Source organism: Lissotriton helveticus, chromosome 3_1 (genome assembly GCF_964261635.1).
Source record: "Lissotriton helveticus chromosome 3_1, aLisHel1.1, whole genome shotgun sequence".
In the NCBI taxonomy this organism is placed as follows: Eukaryota; Metazoa; Chordata; class Amphibia; order Caudata; family Salamandridae; genus Lissotriton; species Lissotriton helveticus.
Genome location: NC_136061.1, coordinates 780,072,564 through 780,093,104, shown reverse-complemented (window position 1 = coordinate 780,093,104; position 20,541 = coordinate 780,072,564). Strand labels below are relative to the sequence as shown.

The 20,541-nt window shown below is 43.4% G+C and overlaps 1 protein-coding gene across 1 annotated transcript in view; it reads left to right on the top strand.

The window, feature by feature from the left end:
- Positions 1–974: 974 nt before the first annotated feature.
- Positions 975–20,541, top strand: part of TUB (TUB bipartite transcription factor) — a 593,386-nt gene continuing 573,819 nt past the window's right edge. Inside the window, exon 1 of the mRNA XM_078681009.1 lies at positions 975–1,013. Within this exon, the coding sequence (XP_078537135.1) occupies positions 985–1,013 (29 nt within the window). The 5' untranslated portion in view covers positions 975–984. The remainder of the gene's footprint in view (positions 1,014–20,541) is intronic.

Below are 20,541 nucleotides of genomic sequence, written 5' to 3'. Positions count from 1 at the left end.
TTCCCAAACAGGAATTTGTTTTTCAATGTAGTTCCCTAAAGGAACAAATATATCATTTTTTAAGTTTTCATTTTTAAATACACAGGGAGGAGCAGGCACTGTCTGTTCTCCCCACACGCTCCCCATCTTTCCCTGGCATGATTCAGTCACTACCTCTTTTGAGGTGTCAATATCTGCTAAATGGTTTGCACCACTACTGTGATCTCAAACCATTGATGCATACTATTCCGACTCCCAATTGGATAGGAGTGCCCCTTTCACACCCCTCCCAATTGTGATTCAGAATGGATTGTAAAAACATTTTTGCAAATCAGAAGGGTTTTTCCCACTCACAAAATGGGGTAAATATATAGAAAAAGGCACTTTCTGGTCGCAAACTCGGTGATTTTGCAAATCACAGAGTTTGTGCTAGCAAAATAGCTTTGTACATCTGTTTTTATATTCTGTTTTGTCTTCATTTAATAGTGTCTTCAGTTCTAGTCAGAGAAGGGGAATATAGAGCATTGGGGTTTTTGGAATGGTGGAATATATGTAAAATTGAAGACTTTTCACTTTTTACAGACCATTCACAGCACCTTCCCGACGTTCCTTACGGAAAAGGAATAGATAACATGGCCTAAATTATCATTTGCTGGAGACTTTATGCCTCCACACTGTGAAATTGACTTGAGAAAAACATAGCACTGTCCATTAGAAAAAAGGCTAAAAGAACATTGGCTCTTGAATACAGTAATCAGTGATGGAGCAGGGTGCTGAGAGGAAAGTTTGTGCAGCCTTTTCTGGTAACAAAACAATGTCTAGTGCCATAATTTGGGGGAGGATTATGGATGTTTATAAGGGAGTGTTTAATCGATCTTAAATCCATATGTCTCACAGCCAGGAATGGGTTTGGGAAACGATTTATGCGACCAACCAGGAAATTGAGAGTTGAGGTGAGTGTCTCTAATCCTTCCTTCTCCTTTGAATTTCAGCTCAGTCCATCAGATGACTTCAATGGAGCAGACTGGAAATGGGTGAGTTCAGGGAATGAGACATTGGGATTTAAATGGCTATGTTGACCAAATATGAGATTGCTTTGCCTATCTTCTTTCCTGGATACTCTTGGGGTGGTTTGCCTCTCACATATTTCCTCCCCAAAATGTCTTTGTTGGCTTTCTGTAGCAGTAGACAAACTCATTTTCCAGACATGTAATTTTGAACATAATTTCTTTCAAATGTTCTCCAAAATTTCACAACGAATTTGGCATTGCTGGACTCCACTGACAGTTACACTTCTACCGCAAACTGCCCAGTTATGTGAGTGTGCCCAGAGCTCTAGAATATATGAATTGCTGCCTGCTTCTCCTTAAGAACCTCTTGCTTACTCCTTCCACATACTTTCAATGACAACTATCTTCCTCCGTGTTCTGTAATGATCTGTTTGGATTGTTACAAGCTATATACAAAATCCCACATAATGTTCTCTGCAAATCACCACTTCAAACTTATGTTAGCAATCCCTTTGAAGAAGCTAAAGGTGCATAGGGTCTGCTCTACCTCATAACTGTGTCAGTAGCTTGAGGTCAGGCTCTAGCAGTGCTTAATTTGAGCCAGTGGTGTCCGGTGCTCAGCACCGGCACTTAATCATCAACACCAGTGCTTGGGCACCAGTTAGGGACACATTCATTTTGGTAGGCACAGGGAAATTAATTGATTCACCCAGAATCACAGGATTTTGAGCCGATGCCGAGAATCGAACCCGGTTCCCCAGCTCTGCAGTCGGCATCTCTGACCATTACACCACATCCTCTTCTCACTTGAAGGGATTCATTGTTAGTAGTTGTTTCTGTGTTAGGCAGCACCAGCAGGAGAAATGGGCTGGTCGAAGCTGCCTCCTGACGAGGTCCCCGGCACTTATATTTTTACAAATTGACCACTGGTCTCTAGTGTTCTTAATCCTGCCCCTCCCACACATACTAATTCTTCACTTACAATTTTCTACCTGTGAAGTGGTTACTAACAGTGTCCTTTGGAAGTGAAAATCCTCTAGTTCCTAGGGGAAAATATAAATACGGATTAACATCCACTCGCTTAATTTTCTCCACAATATCCATATGGTGGAGGATATTCAACAGGTTTTATTCAGAAACTGGAGGAATATTTGTTTCTTCTAAACTCTAAATGTTGCCCTAAGTATGCTCTCCCACATTCTCACCCACTGCCTGCTTCATCAGGCACAACTTTGTTTTCAATATATGTTCCTTAAACTGCATGTGATTCTTCGTCTGTTTCTCTTTTTTCCTAATAAATATAAGTTTTCTGTATTGTCCCCTGATACACCTTACATTGATAGAATAATCACTTGCTTCTTTGTGAAGGAAATTCCCACAGAGCTGAGTAATGAGTCTAATAGTGATCAATAATACTTCAATATTACTACAGATGTTTGTTTGACAGATTTAAGAATTTTTGTTTAAGAAAAATGGCATATATTCATTCATGATCATAATTCCGAACTAATAATGCTTTAAAAGAGAAAATTCACCGCCTCCAGTATTCAAATTGGTTAAATTCACCAAGGGAATATACACCAGTTAAAATATTCTGATCACTTACTTGACAGTTTCTCAGAAAATGGACTAAGTGTCTCATACCACTAGCAAGCAAATATTTCTCTTTCAATTGAACAGATGGCTTCTGAAATATTTTATAAAACTAGCACATCCTGAGTTAAATTAATCTTGGAAAAGAGCATATCCAGCTGACATTAAGGAGTTATGATAGTGCCCAAGGAATCTCCTAATGAAGCACAACTAAGCCTTTTAAAACAAGTAAAGTGATATGTCTAAAGTACAGTGGCAGATATTGTTTTACTCGAAGTTGGGTTCGCTATGATCGTTGAAACTGCAAAACTCTGTCCACTATTATAGTTCACCAAATTGAAGTGCATTGAAGTCAAATGCCTAAATCAGTAAGTTATAAAGGGAGATCTGGTATTTAAAAAAATCAACATGGTTTAGTTACTCCACAGAAGATCTTCAAAGGTTGCACTAAGATGTATAAGAAGCTAAGCAAAATATATCATAAGGGCAAGATGAAGAATGCACCTTGGAGTGTTTCAAAGAATAAAAGGCAAGAATAAAACAACTGCTATGAACTAAAGTATGGATTGGTACCACAATCGTATGCACAAATATTTGTATTTCATAAATATTTAAAGTGGAGGAAAATAGTGAGGATAATTACTTTTGAACATTTGATTTTATTGAGCAATATCTGTGTCCTTGTCACAACAGTTTGATATAAGCAACTGCAGAGGTTACGCCGCTCTGCCTTTGGCATAAAAATCCTTGTAACACGTGGGTTTCTTCTTCGATTGCCATACAGTACATTAAACACTACCACATGGTCTTTTTACGTCAATTCAAATCAACTGATAAAATGGACCTATTTGCAATAGAAATGTTCTTTCACTACAACACCATTATAAGGAAGTGGAAATTAATCTAACTTAAATATGTCTTCATTACCATTACAAAATGACGGTCAGCAATTCAGTTTCATTGATTCATTCCTTTGTAATGAGCTGCCACATTGACTACACTACATATTATAGATGAACTCTATTTCACTTCCATGGCAGCTGTGCACTATATGTACAGCAGATTGCTTAAAATTCTGGATGGATCTTTAAAACTGACTAAGGACAGTCATGTAAGTAGTAATTATAATGAATAGTGCCCAGTTTATAAACATTAAAATGAAATGAGCTATGGTTTAAACCTTTACACTGTGTCTTTGGGCAATGATAGTTTAATTGACATCTTACAAATATTTTACTTCAACTGTTAGGTACGAAAGATTAATTTTTTTAAGAAGGTAACACAAAAAGAAAACATTTGTTATTTGAACAACTTTATGTAATTTTTACAACCAGTTAATTTATGATTAATATGTTTATCAATATTTGTATACAAAAGAGGAAAACGGTTATCCTTCAGTTTTCTTACGTGTCTGTCATTTATATGATATTTTATGTATATTTTACTTTGTTTATTGAGTTCATCAATTGAATCTTCTCTTACGAAATATAGGGCTGATTTAGAATTTGGTGGATGAGTGCTCCCTCTCAAATGTGAGGGTAAGCCAGCACACCTTTTTCAAAATGTGCTATATCCATACGCACTTGTAATATTTGAACAGGCTATCCGTCATGTTTGTGACAGAGTACCCATCTGCCAAATTCTAATTCAAGCCCATAGTTGTAATATTTCCATCAAGAGTCTATTGATCGCATGTTGGGATCTCCAAATATGCACAAAATAAACTTCTTACCTATTGGTGTGCAACGTTTTTTTGTATTCAAACTTGCTAAGTACCTGATTTGTCATTACATTTTTCACTGTATAATTGATTCCTTCCTTTCTAATTTTATTTAACCCTTCTGCACAAATTGATAATCAAATTGACTAACAAACATTACGCAGAGCTATGTTTCAAATTATCTGAAAGATGCGTGGTTAAACTCACAATTGATTTTTACGTTAATTTCTTAGGGATGCCATGGAGAGAATGCTTGTCCAAACATGTTAATATGTTCCATATCAAAGATCCTACAGCCAATTGATCTGAGTCCTAACCAAGACAGGCCAATAGTTTCTCAGATGTATCAGCTGGTGTACCTTTTGAAACCGTGGTGTAACTCAAAACTGCTTTCATAGATGAGAGGATACGAATAGTAAATCTACACTTCCCTATGTGACTCAATATTTTTGCTCTTTATATTATGATATGAACTGTCAGTAGTCTACTGCACAACTTAACATCTCAGTAAAATAAGTTTTGTTTGTCTTGAGATGCAGGTATTGGCCAAGCTCTGACTGCATGTGGGCATTGTAAGATGGTGGACAAAACTGATGAAAAATTGTAATAGTGGATGAAGTCTCCATTATGGAACAAAAGTCTGTCTATTGGGGTGAGCCACAGACAATAACTCAGCCAATAACCTTTGAATGTGATTAGCAAGCAGGCCTTGTGAAGAAGGACAATTTGAAAACCAAAGCTTCAAGAGAAGGAACATCTGCCCTAACAGTGCAATATGGTAGATCACACTGAATCCTCTTTCAGACAATTCTTCTTTTCCAAAATCACTTCATCCATTTGCCCACACAGTAAGAGACAGATGTTAGGTTGGCAGTAATTGGCTACCCAACAAGTGAAGTTTTAGCCTCTACCCTGAAGACTGACCTTAGCCGTGAATGATCATAGTTTAAACACTGCAATACATATGTACCATCCATATGGCCATCCATCCATCTATACATACAAACATACATACATATATCATTGCCGTCTTGTGCTATAGAGGATTCCATCTGACTTGCTACTGTGTCACAGGGTCACATATTGAGGGGCATGGTGCATGGCTCTTTCTCCCTGCAAATTTTAGAAGAGATAAGTGGAATTGGCAGCCTTTCTTATTCTGAGATGTCATTGGAGAATAGATGGATAGCGAATGTAGAAGTGAACATTTACAGCACCATTTTTGCACACAAAATTCCTTCCCACTTTACAAGTCAACACACTGAGAAAGCAGCCCCCTGAATATGTTGCTGGTTAAACCTGGCATCCTTGGCGTAGTTTTCACCTAACCTTTTCCCTTCCGATCTCCTCTTTTGCTGACTTCGTTTTTGCTGTCCTTAGGACTCTGCAAACCTTACCACTGCTAACTAGTGCTAAAGTGCTTGTGCTCTGGACATCAGACACCAACTCTTCAGTACACTTCTGGAACTGTGGCTACTCTGCCAGGAAGATGGACTGCTGTGCTGCTGAAAGGACAAACACTTTGGTGGGCGGCTGTTCAGGAGACTGCTGCTGTGCTCACCTGCTGCACTTTTGCCTGGGTGACAAGGACTAGACTTGCATCTCTTGAACCCAGAGCCCCAGTGGGAAAGTTGGCTGGGATCCTGATTTAAAGCATCAGGGACACAACAGGCTTCCAAGAACCTTGAACCGGCACCTTGACTCAGCCATCTTTGAGTTTTCCCTGCCAAGTGTTACCACCCCAGTCCTTGACCCTTGGTGCACTGCCAGCCTCTGTGGAGCCAGCGGAATCTCCTCTGCTGTGCAGCACAACCCCGAGCAGAACGTATGCATAACCACTGCTGTGTGGATTAGACCCATTGCAAAGACCCACATCACATCGCAGTCCATCGGAACCGTGGCCGCGCAACACATCCATGGCACATTTCTCGTCAACGACGAGGCCAGAACTCATGTTGCAGGCTCGCAGCTCCTCAGAAACGATGCATCGCCTTGACTGCATGGCGCATCCTAGACACCGGACTTCACACCGCAAGCCCTCGTCGACAAGATCCTCAACAACGATGCAAGCCCTACCACTGCAGCCTCATCGCTTCAGCTGCGTGATGCATCTTCAACATGGATCCTCACAACACTCTACAAAGCAGGATTTAAGATACTTTGCAAAGCTGACATAACTGGCCCCTGTACCCGGCCTGCACTCCATCATGATCAGACCGTACATGTGACTTCCACAGGTTTTTTGCGTGGTTTTTTAAAACTTTATTTACCATTTTAGCATATTACTGCGACACAAACATTAGTGCTCACTGTCATTGTTGCATTAACTGGATAATACAAGGATGCAGATCATATCAAAGCCATAATTTCAAGAAATAAAAGGAAAAAGAAGCAATGGTATATGTTTGAAAATACAGTCCTGGTGTCCTAGTTGCACCATTCAGAGGCTGCCTCTGTCAGCCCGCAACCCAGCCCTACTGCCAAGAGAACAAGCCCAAACATGTGCATACAATCCAGAAAACCCACCTTGGAAGTTGGTATGAAGGCATTAGTAAATAGGGGATTGCAGTGCACAAGTGGACTACCCCACCCAAACCGGAACAATGCCCTTTTCAGGTTGGGAGTCAGTGGTTTGGCGGTCAGCCTCTGTGTAAGCCCTGAATGGCCCCCATATGTCTTTGGGACGGGAGGATCGAGGCAACGTGGTGGAATATATTTCCCTGTTGGTATTGCAGAATGCTAGGCTGCTCAGCAAACCTTGTAATGTGGGAACAGTTTTGAGGCCCCAGTGCAGTGCGATTTCCCTTTTGGCCAACACTAAACTAAGAGCGGCAAATCTCCGAAGTTTTTTGGGGAAGTTTACCACATATCCTAATAATGCGATCTCAGGAGTGGGAAATATCCACAGTTGGTCATTGTGCATTTTGGTGCTATATTTACTTAAATCCTTAAAATTGCATATATATACGGTACTACTGATTGGATGTTTATTGTTTTGGTCTTGTTCTATTCATTAAATAAAGCTCTATTTTTCTAATTTAGTGTGGGATCGTTTTGTGTTATTTTTTCATTTTGTTACTGTTTGAAGTGTTACACAAATACTTTACACATTGCCTCTAAATTAAGCCTGACTGCTCTGTGCCAAGCTACCAGAGTGCTGAGTACAGGTTAATTTTGGGTTGGCTTCTACCTCACCATGACATGGATTGTGATTACTACTTGACCAGGGCTCACATCCCGTTCAACCCACAGCTCAATGTCTTACATTGCTGAATATCGGTAGTGTGACCAGGATGAGGCTGATCACTCACGGTTTGTTCTGAAATCTTGTTCTCTTATAATTATTTTTTATGTATTCCTTTTTTACCCTTTCCTAGTTCTGTAGTACTTTTCTAAATTTCCCTTTGTGAGTCCTTATACATTTTTATTTTGGCTTGTTTTTTTGCTTTCCTTTTCATTTTGTTTAATTAGATAGTGCACTTGCAAGTCACCTTGCCATGTGCTATTTAGAGCGCATTCATGACATTACACCAAAGAGTACTTGGCTGAAATTATGCCCCTTCTTCTAGACAACTACACAAAAAGTTTGAGTTGGGTCAGTTTACAGTGGCAGCTTAGACAGGGAGAGGAGCAAGACTCTCCTAGGAAGAGTTTTTGTGTACTTGAGCCGTACATGCTGTACTCCATTTCAGTGAACTCTATAGCTGGCTAAAACAGAATTTGATGAGACCACGTCTTGAAACGAGAGGCATCGAAAGTGTCAGGGAAGCTCACTCTGCGCACTTAGCTAAGGCCTGTAGCCCATAGGCATCCCTGACTGGACTTGGAGCCAGCACTGGCAATTCAACCAAATCCAATGAACTGTACATTAATATTTTCAGTAGAGCATGTCAAATTGTAACCTAGGATACTTAAGGTGGTAACATCTCTAATATCCGTTGCTGCTCCTACCCTGGTGCAGCAGCCAGGGGTAAGAGCTTACGGTACAAAAGGGGGTGGTGATGGACGGAGCATCTGAATCAATCAAACACTCACACCCAGTCAAAAGATCTGGGTTTAATCCATCACCGGTATGCTCAGACGTGAGTCCCTTGCTCACTTGGCCACTGGATTCAAGATAGCCTGGCTGATGAGGATTATGAATCCGAAACCGGTCCCAGGAGGCTTGTTTCCGGTCCAGGGAAGACATGGCTTGGCAGTTCGGGCTGGACTGTTCCCATGAGGCACAGGGTCAGACTGATTTGCATATAGCCATGTCTGAACTGGGGTGGCTGAGTGGGCTAAAGAATGGTGATGGATTAAACTCAGATCAGTTTACTGGGGGTGAGTGTTTGATTTGCTCAAAGGCTCCGTCCATCATCCCCTTTTGTATCGCTTTGTTCGCCCTAAGTGTGGCAGGGTATGCTCAGACGTGAGTCCCTTGCTCACTTGGCCACTGGATTCAAGATAGCCTGGCTGATGAGGATTATGAATCCGAAACCGGTCCCAGGAGGCTTGTTTCCGGTCCAGGGAAGACATGGCTTGGCAGTTCGGGCTGGACTGTTCCCATGAGGCACAGGGTCAGACTGATTTGCATATAGCCATGTCTGAACTGGGGTGGCTCAGTGGGCTAAAGAATGGTGATGGATTAAACTCAGATCAGTTTACTGGGGGTGAGTGTTTGATTTGCTAAAAGGCTCCGTCCATCATCCCCTTTTGTATCGCTTTGTTCGCCCTAAGTGTGGCAGGGTATGCTCAGACGTGAGTCCCTTGCTCACTTGGCCACTGGATTCAAGATAGCCTGGCTGATGAGGATTATGAATCCGAAACCGGTCCCAGGATGCTTGTTTTCGGTCCAGGGAAGACATGGCTTGGCAGTTCGGGCTGGACTGTTCCCATGAGGCACAGGGTCACACTGATTTGCTTATAGCCATGTCTGAACTGGGGTGGCTGAGTGGGCTAAAGAATGGTGATGGATTAAACCCAGATCAGTTGGCTGGGGGTGAGTGTTTGATTTGCTCAAACGCTCCGTCCATCATCTCCTTTTGTATCGCTTTGTTCGCCCTAAGTGTGGCAGGGTATGCTCAGACGTGAGTCCCTTGCTCACTTGGCCACTGGATTCAAGATAGCCTGGCTGATGAGGATTATGAATCCGAAACCGGTCCCAGGATGCTTGTTTCCGGTCCAGGGAAGACATGGCTTGGCAGTTCGGGCTGGACTGTTCCCATGAGGCACAGGGTCAGACTGATTTGCATATAGCCATGTCTGAACTGGGGTGGCTGAGTGGGCTAAAGAATGGTGATGGATTGAACCCAGATCAGTTGACTGGGGGTGAGTGTTTGATTTGCTCAAACGCTCCGTCCATCATCCCCTTTTGTATCGCTTTGTTCGCCCTAAGTGTGGCAGGGTATGCTCAGACGTGAGTCTCTTGCTCACTTGGCCACTGGATTCAAGATAGCCTGGCTGATGGGGATTATGAATCTGAAACCGGTCCCAGGATGCTTGTTTCCGGTCCAGGGAAGACATGGCTTGGCAGTTCGGGCTGGACTGTTCCCATGAGGCACAGGGTCAGGCTGATTTGCATATAGCCATGTCTGAACTGGGGTGGCTGAGTGGGCTAAAGAATGGTGATGGATTAAACCCAGATCAGTTGACTGGGGGTGAGTGTTTGATTTGCTCAGACGCTCCGTCCATCATCCCCTTTTGTATCGCTTTGTTCGCCCTAAGTGTGGCAGGGTATGCTCAGACGTGAGTCCCTTGCTCACTTGGCCACTGAATTCAAGATAGCCTGGCTGATGAGGATTATGAATCCGAAACCGGTCCCAGGATGCTTGTTTCCGGTCCAGGGAAGACATGGCTTGGCAGTTCGGGCTGGACTGTTCCCATGAGGCACAGGGTCAGACTGATTTGCATATAGTAATATCTGAACTGGGGTGGCTGAGTGGGCTAAAGAATGGTGATGGATTAAACCCAGATCAGTTGACTGGGGGTGAGTGTTTGATTTGCTCAAACGCTCCGTCCATCATCCCCTTTTGTATCGAGGGGTAAGAGCTTAGGCAGCAAACCTCCACAAGGCTTTGGCAATGGGACTAGGGAAGGGATGCCAGAGAATAGGTCCTAATGCAACAGAAGATCCAATCAGTACCTCCAGTCTTGGGAGTCAACTTCAAACATAAAGTAGTTACCAGCTGGTCTTACGTTCCACGCGATGATGCACAGGAATTAATGTCTCACCTAAGGATGTAATATTTGATTAAGGATAATGCTCAGCAAATAACACACACTAGTTTTCTCAAGAAACCAAGCAGAAACAATCATGCACAAATAATCAGTACCACAATGACCATGTTCTTCCCTGAGACCAACAGCTGTACACCTGGGGTGTGCTTTGATTTGCAGACTAATTTATTAATTAAAATTATCACCATACATGCTTCTCTGCAGGATGCAAAGACACCATGCTTCCAGTTCCAATGTAGTCAAGTAAGACCGAACAAATGTCCTTTACAACCGGAGTACAATAATTTCCCAAACTGAAAAGCCTAGCACACAAATCAAGTGTGTCCAATTAGCTGACTTAGATATCTCTAGAGACCACAAAATTACATGTCACAGAGAAGGCTCGAATTTTTTTAAAAGCACCAGTCTACCTTCGAACCGCTTGCTCACAAGTTTCTCAATTCAGAGGTTCTTTTCCTAGACAGAATTTTTGAGTAGAGCTGCGCCTGAACTTTATCTGAACAACAAAACACAAACTGTAGGGCTCCTATTTGTAGTGGAGCACTGCCCATGATGGCCACTGGATCACACTAGCATTGTCTCATCACTTACTGGTAATCTTCATTACTCCTGGTGTCCTCACCCCATTCATCACTAATGTAATGCCACCATCTCGACATGCAGACAAAAGAACAGAGGAATGCCCCATAGATATTGCCCCTCCCGCTCCTGCTGGATCGTACATAGACAATACCTACCCAGCATTCCATCTGAACTACTAAGCCTTGCATATAAAGGCCGGCAATCCGGGAGGGATGGGGAGGGGTGTGATTCATTGGACGAGGACAACAGGACCAGGAGTATGAAGATTACTGGTAAATAATAAGACATTACCACCATTGTCCTCTTCCCCCTCATTGCTAATAAGAAATACCCAAGCTCTACTCTCCGGCATTCATGTTGTAGCCAAAGAAGAATAAAAAACACAGAGAGCCGACTATAAGAATGCAGCATCCTATAGTGATGTATTCAGAACACATAACAGGCAGGCTTAAGACACAACAGATTGCAAAACATCACACCCAAGATTATCATCATCACACAAAACGTTCTTCAAGTATTAATGCATCACAAAAATATTCAGAGCTGCCCCTGATGCTGCCTAACAAATATCTGAAATGGGAATTCCCTTTAATTCTGCCCAGATAGAAGCAACCACTCTGGTGGATCTACTCTGAATCTCAACCAGAGGAGGAGTCCCAGACAAAGAATAGGTCAAAGAAATTAATTGTTTTATCCATCTACGGACAAAGAGGAAGCATTATCCACTTTAGTCGAAACCCCAAAAAACACAAATAAAGAATCTGTGTTGCGAAAAGGCTTGGTCTTTTCCAGATAAACTAAAAGCTCCCTCTTACCAACTAAGTGGCACCAATGAACATCTGAATCAGAACAATCTTCGTCATTTAACGCTGGGAGAATAGCCTCCTTGGATTTATGAAACTGGTAAATTCACTTCGGGAAAAAAGGAAGAATCCAGATGAAGAACCACTCCATCATTCAGAAAAGACTGACAATGCTCCCTTGCTATAAGAGCCCCCAACTCTCCAATTCACCTACCAGAAGTTATGGCCACCAGAAATGCCACCTTAAAAGTTACAAATTTAACATCAACTGTTTCCAAGGCCTCAAAAGGATGGGAGACCAATTCCTTTAATACTTGAGGGAGACGTCATAAATGAAATAAAGGTTTCATCAAAGGTCAGGCCAGAGAAAAACGTTATAACAATCTCAACACCAAATCCTCTTCATCAGTTACATTACCCCAAGTAGACCTGAATGTTCAAATAGCTGCCCACTGGGCCCTCAAGGTAGAAACTGGCAGACTCTTTTTGAAACCTTCTCAGAAAAAAAATCTTTACTCTGCTAATAAAAGCCATAAAAGCACAGAATAAATACACCAGCAGCAGTTATTGGGATAAGACAATGAAACACCATAAATACACCGCAAATACAGGTTACACATATAATTTTCCGTAATATACATATAAAAAGAGAATAAAAACATGTATATGACTCACAAACTATATAAATTCAACATATAAAGTTCATCAATAATAAAAAAGGTCATGTACATTTAATCAAGGAGAGTGCAAAGTAATCTAGACAGGAGGCAACCTTTTCCTAATTCTTATTGTACTTGAAAAATTGCTAGCAACTCCAAAACACACCATAAGCAATTAAAACATCTGCAGTTATATTAATGCTGGCCTTGCTTGGACAAATTGGGGTGGGCTTTAAAGCGAAAGAATATATTTTTTACGCAGAAGAACATCAAATTCACATAAAAGAGTAAAGTTCAAAGTGTCCTGATCAGCCCCTGCAGGAGGTAGTCAATCATTACCGTCTAGACCATCCTCTTCTTTTAGGGGATCAAATCGGTTGAATAGAGAAAGTGCAGACCTCCCAGTGTCAGCCTGGACCATTCTAGCTGGCCTTAGGGTGAACAGTCTGGGGCAAGTGGGGCGGAAACAACTAATGGATAGAACTACTGCAGGGGAACAACCTTAATTGACGTTTTAGAGGTCTGAATGAAACTACTCTCAACGAGTGCTTTAGCATGAGACGGATGTCTTACATTAACTACCACACAATCACCTACCATGTTTTTCCTAACCCTTTGGCCCACCCAGCACACCCTTATAGCCATGATAATGTGGGGGGACAGACTTTGCCCATTTACTACATTGCTATCACACCAATGAGTAACCTTGTGTATAACGTCCACTGTGGTTTCCTTTGAGCCTTGGGTGGTAGGTGGAACTCCCGTAGGACAGCCACTAGAGGCTCTGACTCCTGGGTAAACTCTAAGGGAGTCAAGCGACCTACACCGGGCATTAAGGATGAGTTAGTAATTGGCTGAACACGTTTAGTCCCTTTTAAGGATGCTGCCCCTGTCACATCAATCTCTTTTATAATAGTGTCCAGTTTATTGTTAGAGGCCCGAGTAATCCCATCTCCTTGAGTCTCCCTCTGAATCCAGGACTTATTTCGATGGGACGCCTCCTTGATCAGGCCCTCATGTGTAGACGCATCCACTCTACTGCCCCCCACAGCCACTGGGTTTGTGCCACAGTTTGCAGATCCAGGTGGGATCAAGGAGAGAGCCTTCAGCTTTGCCTCAATGCCTGTCAACCGTATGCCTATGGGGGCTATCGACGTTCTAAGTAGAAGCTCCAACCTGGGATGTAACATGTATCAATTGGTCACTATCTGTTTTAGAGTGTAATAAAGGCTTGTTCTGTGTTTGGGGCCGAGTCACTCTCTTCCTGCCAGTCTTTATCTTTTGGGGGCCCAACCAGAACGGAATCCTCTTCCATACCTGACTGTCCATCCTTGCCATTTGCACCATTAATGATTGTTGTATAAGGTGCTAGTATAGGTAAAGATCTGAGGCCAGTATTGAGCTTTGCATTCCTGTCAATGTCATTATCATGATTGTCCAGAAACAACAAATCCTGGCTGATCTTGTCTGTTTCTAGTGAAAGCCTCCTCTCAGTCAGGGCTCTCTCCTTGGAGATGACATTGGCTTCCCTGACTAAAAATGAATCTATAGTGGTGGCATTAGCTCCCCCTGTTGCCACAGCGGGTGATTTCCTTTTACCCATTATTCAGGGCGTGCAATGGATGCTAGGCAGATCTCTCAGAGACTATTGATGTCTAGATGTCTAAATTGTCCCCCTCTGCAGGTCATACAAAACTCAGGGAACTGAGCAATTGGAGATTTAAGGTATTAGCACTGATCGCAAATCACACAAAGGAAATAAAGCTGCCAACTATAGAAAGATACTGCCAGGATTTAAGAAAGTAATAAGATAAGGGAACACATAGTACCTTCACTGTCGAACCAAGGGGCCTGGCCCAGCCCAGCCTCAGTCTGCCCTGGAAGGGCACAGATGGGCCCGGACTTAGCCAGGGCGCGGCCCGGGTGCGTCCACACACTTCCTTTGCTGCAGTAGCCCCGAGCTGCTTAAGAAGCGTCTCCTGGCGCTCAGACAACGTTGGCAGTGTCCGCAAGGTTTGCTGGGGGTTGAAGTCCTGCTCCCCCGGTGACAATGACAGGTTCCCACGCTGCAGGAGCCCCGAGCTGCTTAAGAAGTGCCTATTGGCATGCAGGCAATGTTGGCAGCATGGCAGCTGCAAGGTTTTCTGGGGGTTGAAGTCCTGCTCCCCCGGTGACAATGATAGGCTCCAACACTGCGGGAGCCTCGAGCTGCTTAAGAAGTGCCTCCTGGTGTGCAGGCAACTTTGGTGGTGTGGCAGACCCAAGGTTTGCTGGGGGTGGAAGTCCTGCTCCCCCGGTAGCACTGATGCGCATCCGTGCTGTAGGAGCCCATAGCTTCTTAAAAAGAGCCTCCTGGTGTGCAGGCAACGTTGGTGGCATGGCGGCCACAAGGTTTGCTGGGGATTGAAGTCCTGGTCCCGGGTGGCAAAGATGGGCTCCCGTTTTTCGGGAGCCCCGAGCTGCTTAAGAAGCGCCTTCTGGCGTGCAGGCAATGTTGGAGGTGTGGCAGTCGCATGGTTTGCTGGTGGTTGAAGTCCTGCTCTCCCGGTGTTAATGATGGGCTCTCACAAAAACTGCAGAATAACATTCAGATGATATTCAAGAGGAGAAAGCTGTAGAGGCAAATACCATTTTCGAAAGCTGCCCCAATGTTGCTCATAAGATTTCAAGGTAAAAGGTTTTTGGGACTGCTGATTTGCTTTCGCTAAATGATGGGACAGGCCCTGTGCTGCAAGTCCCTTCTTTCAAAAAGGTTGGTAGATATGGCATTTAGGGAACTGGACCAGGTGCCCCCCTGATTGTTCATATATGCCACTGCCACCAAAATTGTCCGATCTGATCACCAGGTTGCACCCAACAAGATGTTGCTGGAACCCCATTACAACCCTGTACACAGCCATGAGTTCCCTCCAATTGAAGGACTGTCTACTTTCTTGCAGAGTCCACTTATTTTGCAGTGACCCGCCCCTTAGAGTGGCTCCCCAACCAAAAGAACTGGTATCCGTTGTGAGAAAATATATAGATTTCTGCTAAAGAGCAACCCCACTGGACACTGACACCGGCAGAGTTCACCACCTTAAATCCCTGACCTCCTCTGCTGTCACTCGAGGCAGAACATTGAAGTCCCCCAACCTCAGGACCCTAAAGCAATGCAGATGATGTCACAGAGGGCAAAGATGAAAGCGGACCCAGGGCACTGTGAAGATTGCAGTTGCCATGTATCCAAAGAGCTTTAGCCACTGCCAGGGATTGACATCTCATCAGTTCCAGAGACAGGGACCTTAAGACTGCTGCCCTGGATTCCGGCAGGAATACTCTGTTGAGATCCATGCAGAGCTTGACCTCTATCAGAACCCTCTCTTCTGTAGGGGTCTGCTGGCACTTTCCCCAATTGAGAACAAATTCATGGTCCTGAATCCGAGAGCACACAAAGGACAGATCCTTTAACAGTTACCCCTTTGTGTGAGCGTTCATAAGCCAGGCATCTAAATAAGGATACTGGTGAATCCCCTGTAGATGGAAAGAGTCCACCAAGATAGCCACCACTTTTGTGAACACTTGGGGTGATACCTGCAGCCCAAAAGGCAACACCCCAAACTGAAATGTCTCTTCATGATGCAAATTCTGAGCAATTTCTGATGGTGCGGATTGATCGGGACATGGCAATAGGCACCCTGCAGATCCAGCGTACACAAGAAATGCCCTTTTGATCACCAATGGAATTGCCCTCTGAACTGTCTCCATATTGAGGTGCAGAGTTCTCACAAACTTGTTGAGGGCTCTGGAATCTAACCCAATTCGAAATCCCCTGTTTACTTCTTCACCAGAAAAACTATGGAATAGGACCCTTTTTCCTTCTCTGGCTGAGGAACCTCTGAGATTGCATTCTTCTGCGGAAGAGAATTGATTCCTTGACGAAGGGTCAGTCACTTTTCTCCCTTGGCAGGCCAAGAGATTAGTCTGACACACAAGTCACTTGGGAGAGAGGCAAACTAGTACCCTGCTCGAATATAACCAGTACCCATGAGTCAGAAGTAGATTCCTCCCACTCATGGAGAAAGTGTTTGATCTTGCCTTTGGTGGCAACCTCCTGACCAGCCACCACTTAGTCAGGACCAGGGTTTTGGGGGAAACCGTGTCTTTTTATCACCCCCTCTTCTGAACTGGAGCTTTCCCTGTGAGTGCTGTGGTTGCCTACGAAAAGTTTGTAGCAAAGGTGATTTTGTTTTCAAAGACTGCTTATCTGAGGAAGGCTGCATTAATGAAGAGGAATGCTTCTTTTTTTTGAACAACTTCTAGAGTTTCTCTTTAAGCTCAGCACAAACAATTGGTTACCTTGAAAAGGCAAATGTAGAGTTGATGCTTTTGCGCCAAGTCTATGTGATAGTCTTTCAACACCAAATTCCTCCTTGCAGCGAAACGTGCACCCAATGTGCAAAGGAGGAGAAGTTTGAAATTGCCTAAGCAGATAACTTGAAGAAGTCTCTGACATTTCCTTTTCTGGACCTCCCCATATTTTTCTTAACATGAGAATCAAGTCAGCAATAATTCCTTTAAAACATATCTTCCTCTGTGCCAGGAGCATCTGTCTCAGATTCAGTAGATGCAGAGGATAAGGCAGCTAGCTCCTAATGCCCTTTCCCTTTGCACGGGACAAGCTCCAACAGGGCTCCCTTAACAAGGTGCTTAATTCTAGCCTCTTCACTCTCTCTGCACTGTTTTGGAGGTGGGGAATGTGAAGGATCCGAGGAGGAAGAGGTGTCGATAAAATGCTCTTCCTCGAATGTTTCCCATTATTCCAACAAGAAAGCTAATTAGTGAAGAAAATTCAAGGTATGAACTCCGTATGGCAGATATCCGCTCTATCCACCTAGAAAACAGTACTAGATAAACAAAATCCGCTATGCCTACTTACCGATTTTGCTGGCATCTTAAAACTCCCGAAACACTCCAAACATCCGGGAGAAAGGAGACTGGCTGACTCATGGGCGTTGGACATCCTAGCCGTGCATGCGTCCTGGAACCAGAATCAGGAAGGAACAATGGCTCATTCCAAACCATGCCCTCCTTTCCCTGCTGCCTGCATCTCCCCCAAGCCCTGTGGACAGGGAGATGCACATCCACCACGGCTGACTTTTCGGCCAAGATGAAAAGCCGCCCGGCTCCGGAAACTGCTACTGCATCGGTACCTTGAGCCCCGCATGAGCCAACCTTCTCCCCATCCTTCTCAACAGTGTCGGGCAGACAGAAAAGAGAACAGATGGGTGCCGGGTAGATATTGTCTGAGTAGGCTCCAGTAGGAGGGGGAGGGGCAATCTCTATGGGCATTCCTCTGTTCTATTTTCTGTATGGCGAGATGGTGACATCTCATTAGTGATCAGGGAGACGAGGACAAAGGGATGTATGACGTTACAACGCATACTTTTACAACGCATACCTTTACAACACATTTTTTACACCGCAATATCCATTACAACGCACAACATTACAACGCATGCCATTACAACGAATACTTTGAAACTACCTTTACAACGCATTCCACTACAACGCATACTACATTTACAACGCATACCATTACAACGCATTACATTACATTGCATATAAGGTAAGTGTTGGATAGTGTAGGGGTTAAAATTACTATTCTAACTCCAGGGGGTGCAACAGTAGGGTAAGTGTCGGATAGTGTAGGGGTTAAAATTACTATTCTAACTCCAGGGGGTGCAACAGTAGGGTAAGTGTTGGATGGTAAGTTATGCGTTGTAATGGTATGCGTTGTAATGACTGCGTTGTAATGGTATGCGTTGTAGTAGTGTGCGTTGTAGTGTCATGCGTTGTAATGACTGCGTTGTAATGGATTTTGCGTTGTAAAAGTTTCATTGTAATGGTAGTGCGTTGTAAAAGTTGCGTTGTAAAGGTTGTTTCCCGGACAAAGGGTACCTGGGGGTAATGACCCCCAGGTAACCCTTTGTCCGGGATTCTTTATGTCCACCCGATTCCCCAATATGTTGCTTAAGAAGTACTTTTCTGAAGACAAGAAGAGAAGTGGAAGGTTGTGATGGAGTGAGGTTTGCGGAAATGCGCCTTCATGAAATTAAATACCCCATAATATGTATTAACTGCATGGACTAACCAACCTGAACACATACACATGGTGCAAACGCATTTTACCTAATATACTAAACCATGATGGCATGAGCACATACTAACTGTATGCGCTTTGAAAAAGCGTACTAGTGCATGTTTATGATATGTAGTACATTGGACATTTACATGTTGTGCTGTATAACAGAAAAGCTGCTTTAAATGAATTGCTTTTGCTAAGTAATAACGAATACAGGGTATTGGTATGGTGGGAGGCAAACATAATAGGTTTCATTTCATGAATTAATATTCTCTTTGTGTTTATTTACTTTAGTACGTAATTGGGCCCGCATGAAAAGGGCCTCTTGCCTGAACCCACATGTGGTTGTCTTGGTCTGTACGAAAGACGCATGCGCCAAATGCTCTGCCTGCTCATGAACTGCTGAGTGCACCAGCTGACGTAATCCATGTGAAGGCCACATTAACCTGTGTCCTATTGCTTATGTGCCAAGATATGAAAACAACTGTGGGAACTTTCATCACTACCTGCAATTTGAATGTGAAGCGATGTCATAATTACATTAAAATGCAAGAATTTTGCAAATTGTATAACTATTGATACTTGTAGTATATGACTGTATTTATCCTTAACACATCCTTTGTTAAAACCGGTATGGGTGGGTTTTGTGATGAGAGCCTGGTGAGGAGACCCTAACATATCCTGTGTCAACCAATCACAGTCCGAGTTTCTACTGAAACTGCAACATTGTAGAAGAGTGAGCCAAGAATTGGGGTATAATTGATGTCCCAATTTGGGGTGTGACATGTCAGATTGCAGATCACTGAGAGGGAGAGAGACCACAAAGAGACAGGAGAAGAAGAAGAGACAGAGGGAGAGAGATAGCAGATCAGCACAGAGTATGAGAGCACCAAGATCGAGATCAGACATGAAGAGAAGTCATCGATTATCCATTTATTGGGTTAGGTACGAGAACATTGCGGGAGTGCCCAGGAGGAGACTGCGTCTGAGGAGAACTAGATCAAAGGTAGATAGATTGGGAGATTATTTATTTTGCTGTCAGTTTATTGCAAGACTTGGCTATACCTGTCCTGTCAATTTTGTCCTCTGAGCCTACCTCTGGGGACCCCTGCCACAGCCTCGGCCAAGGAAGTGGTTTTCCTGATTCTTTGGTGGGTATCATCCTCCTTGAATGTCTTAACTCCGCAATATATTCTTGCAAAGTATTTCTGCTGTACCTTCTTTCCCCCATCCCTATGCGCACTTTGATATCGGACAATGGTTCATTTTGATTACATTGCTTGATAATTTGTTCTCTTGTGTGTGAACTTGTGTGTTGCCTTGAAAATCCGAAATATGAGCATTTCATTATTTGTGAGATAAAATTATTAACCTGGTAAGTGACTCAGTGGTTATTCACTTAAAGTGTTAATCTGGTTAGTTAGTCATAGTCACCATCAACTCGTCAACTAATGGTCCATCGACCAAAGGAAGACAGTGAAATTAAGACTAGTTAGGAATGATTAAAATATGTTATTAATGTGAAGTCTAGCACTGTACATATAAAAGGCTGCCAACCCTCCTAAATGCAGCGCTCGTTTCCAGGGGTCATTTATGAGTAATGAGTGATGGGCCCCGTAGTTTGGTAAGTGGTTTATGTGTGATAAGATTCCTGGTCCATGAATTTAGGGGTTGCGCTGCATCAGTTTTTTTCTGGTAGCAGAGGATGGTTTGGTTGCAAAGGGAAACAATGAATGAAGGAGTGAGAGACAGAGACTGATTTAGTCCTTGACTTGAGGCGCCACTTATAACAAACCAAAATGGGCACCTCTGAATAGCTCCTAAACCCCGGAGGATGGCAAGAGTTGGCACTTGC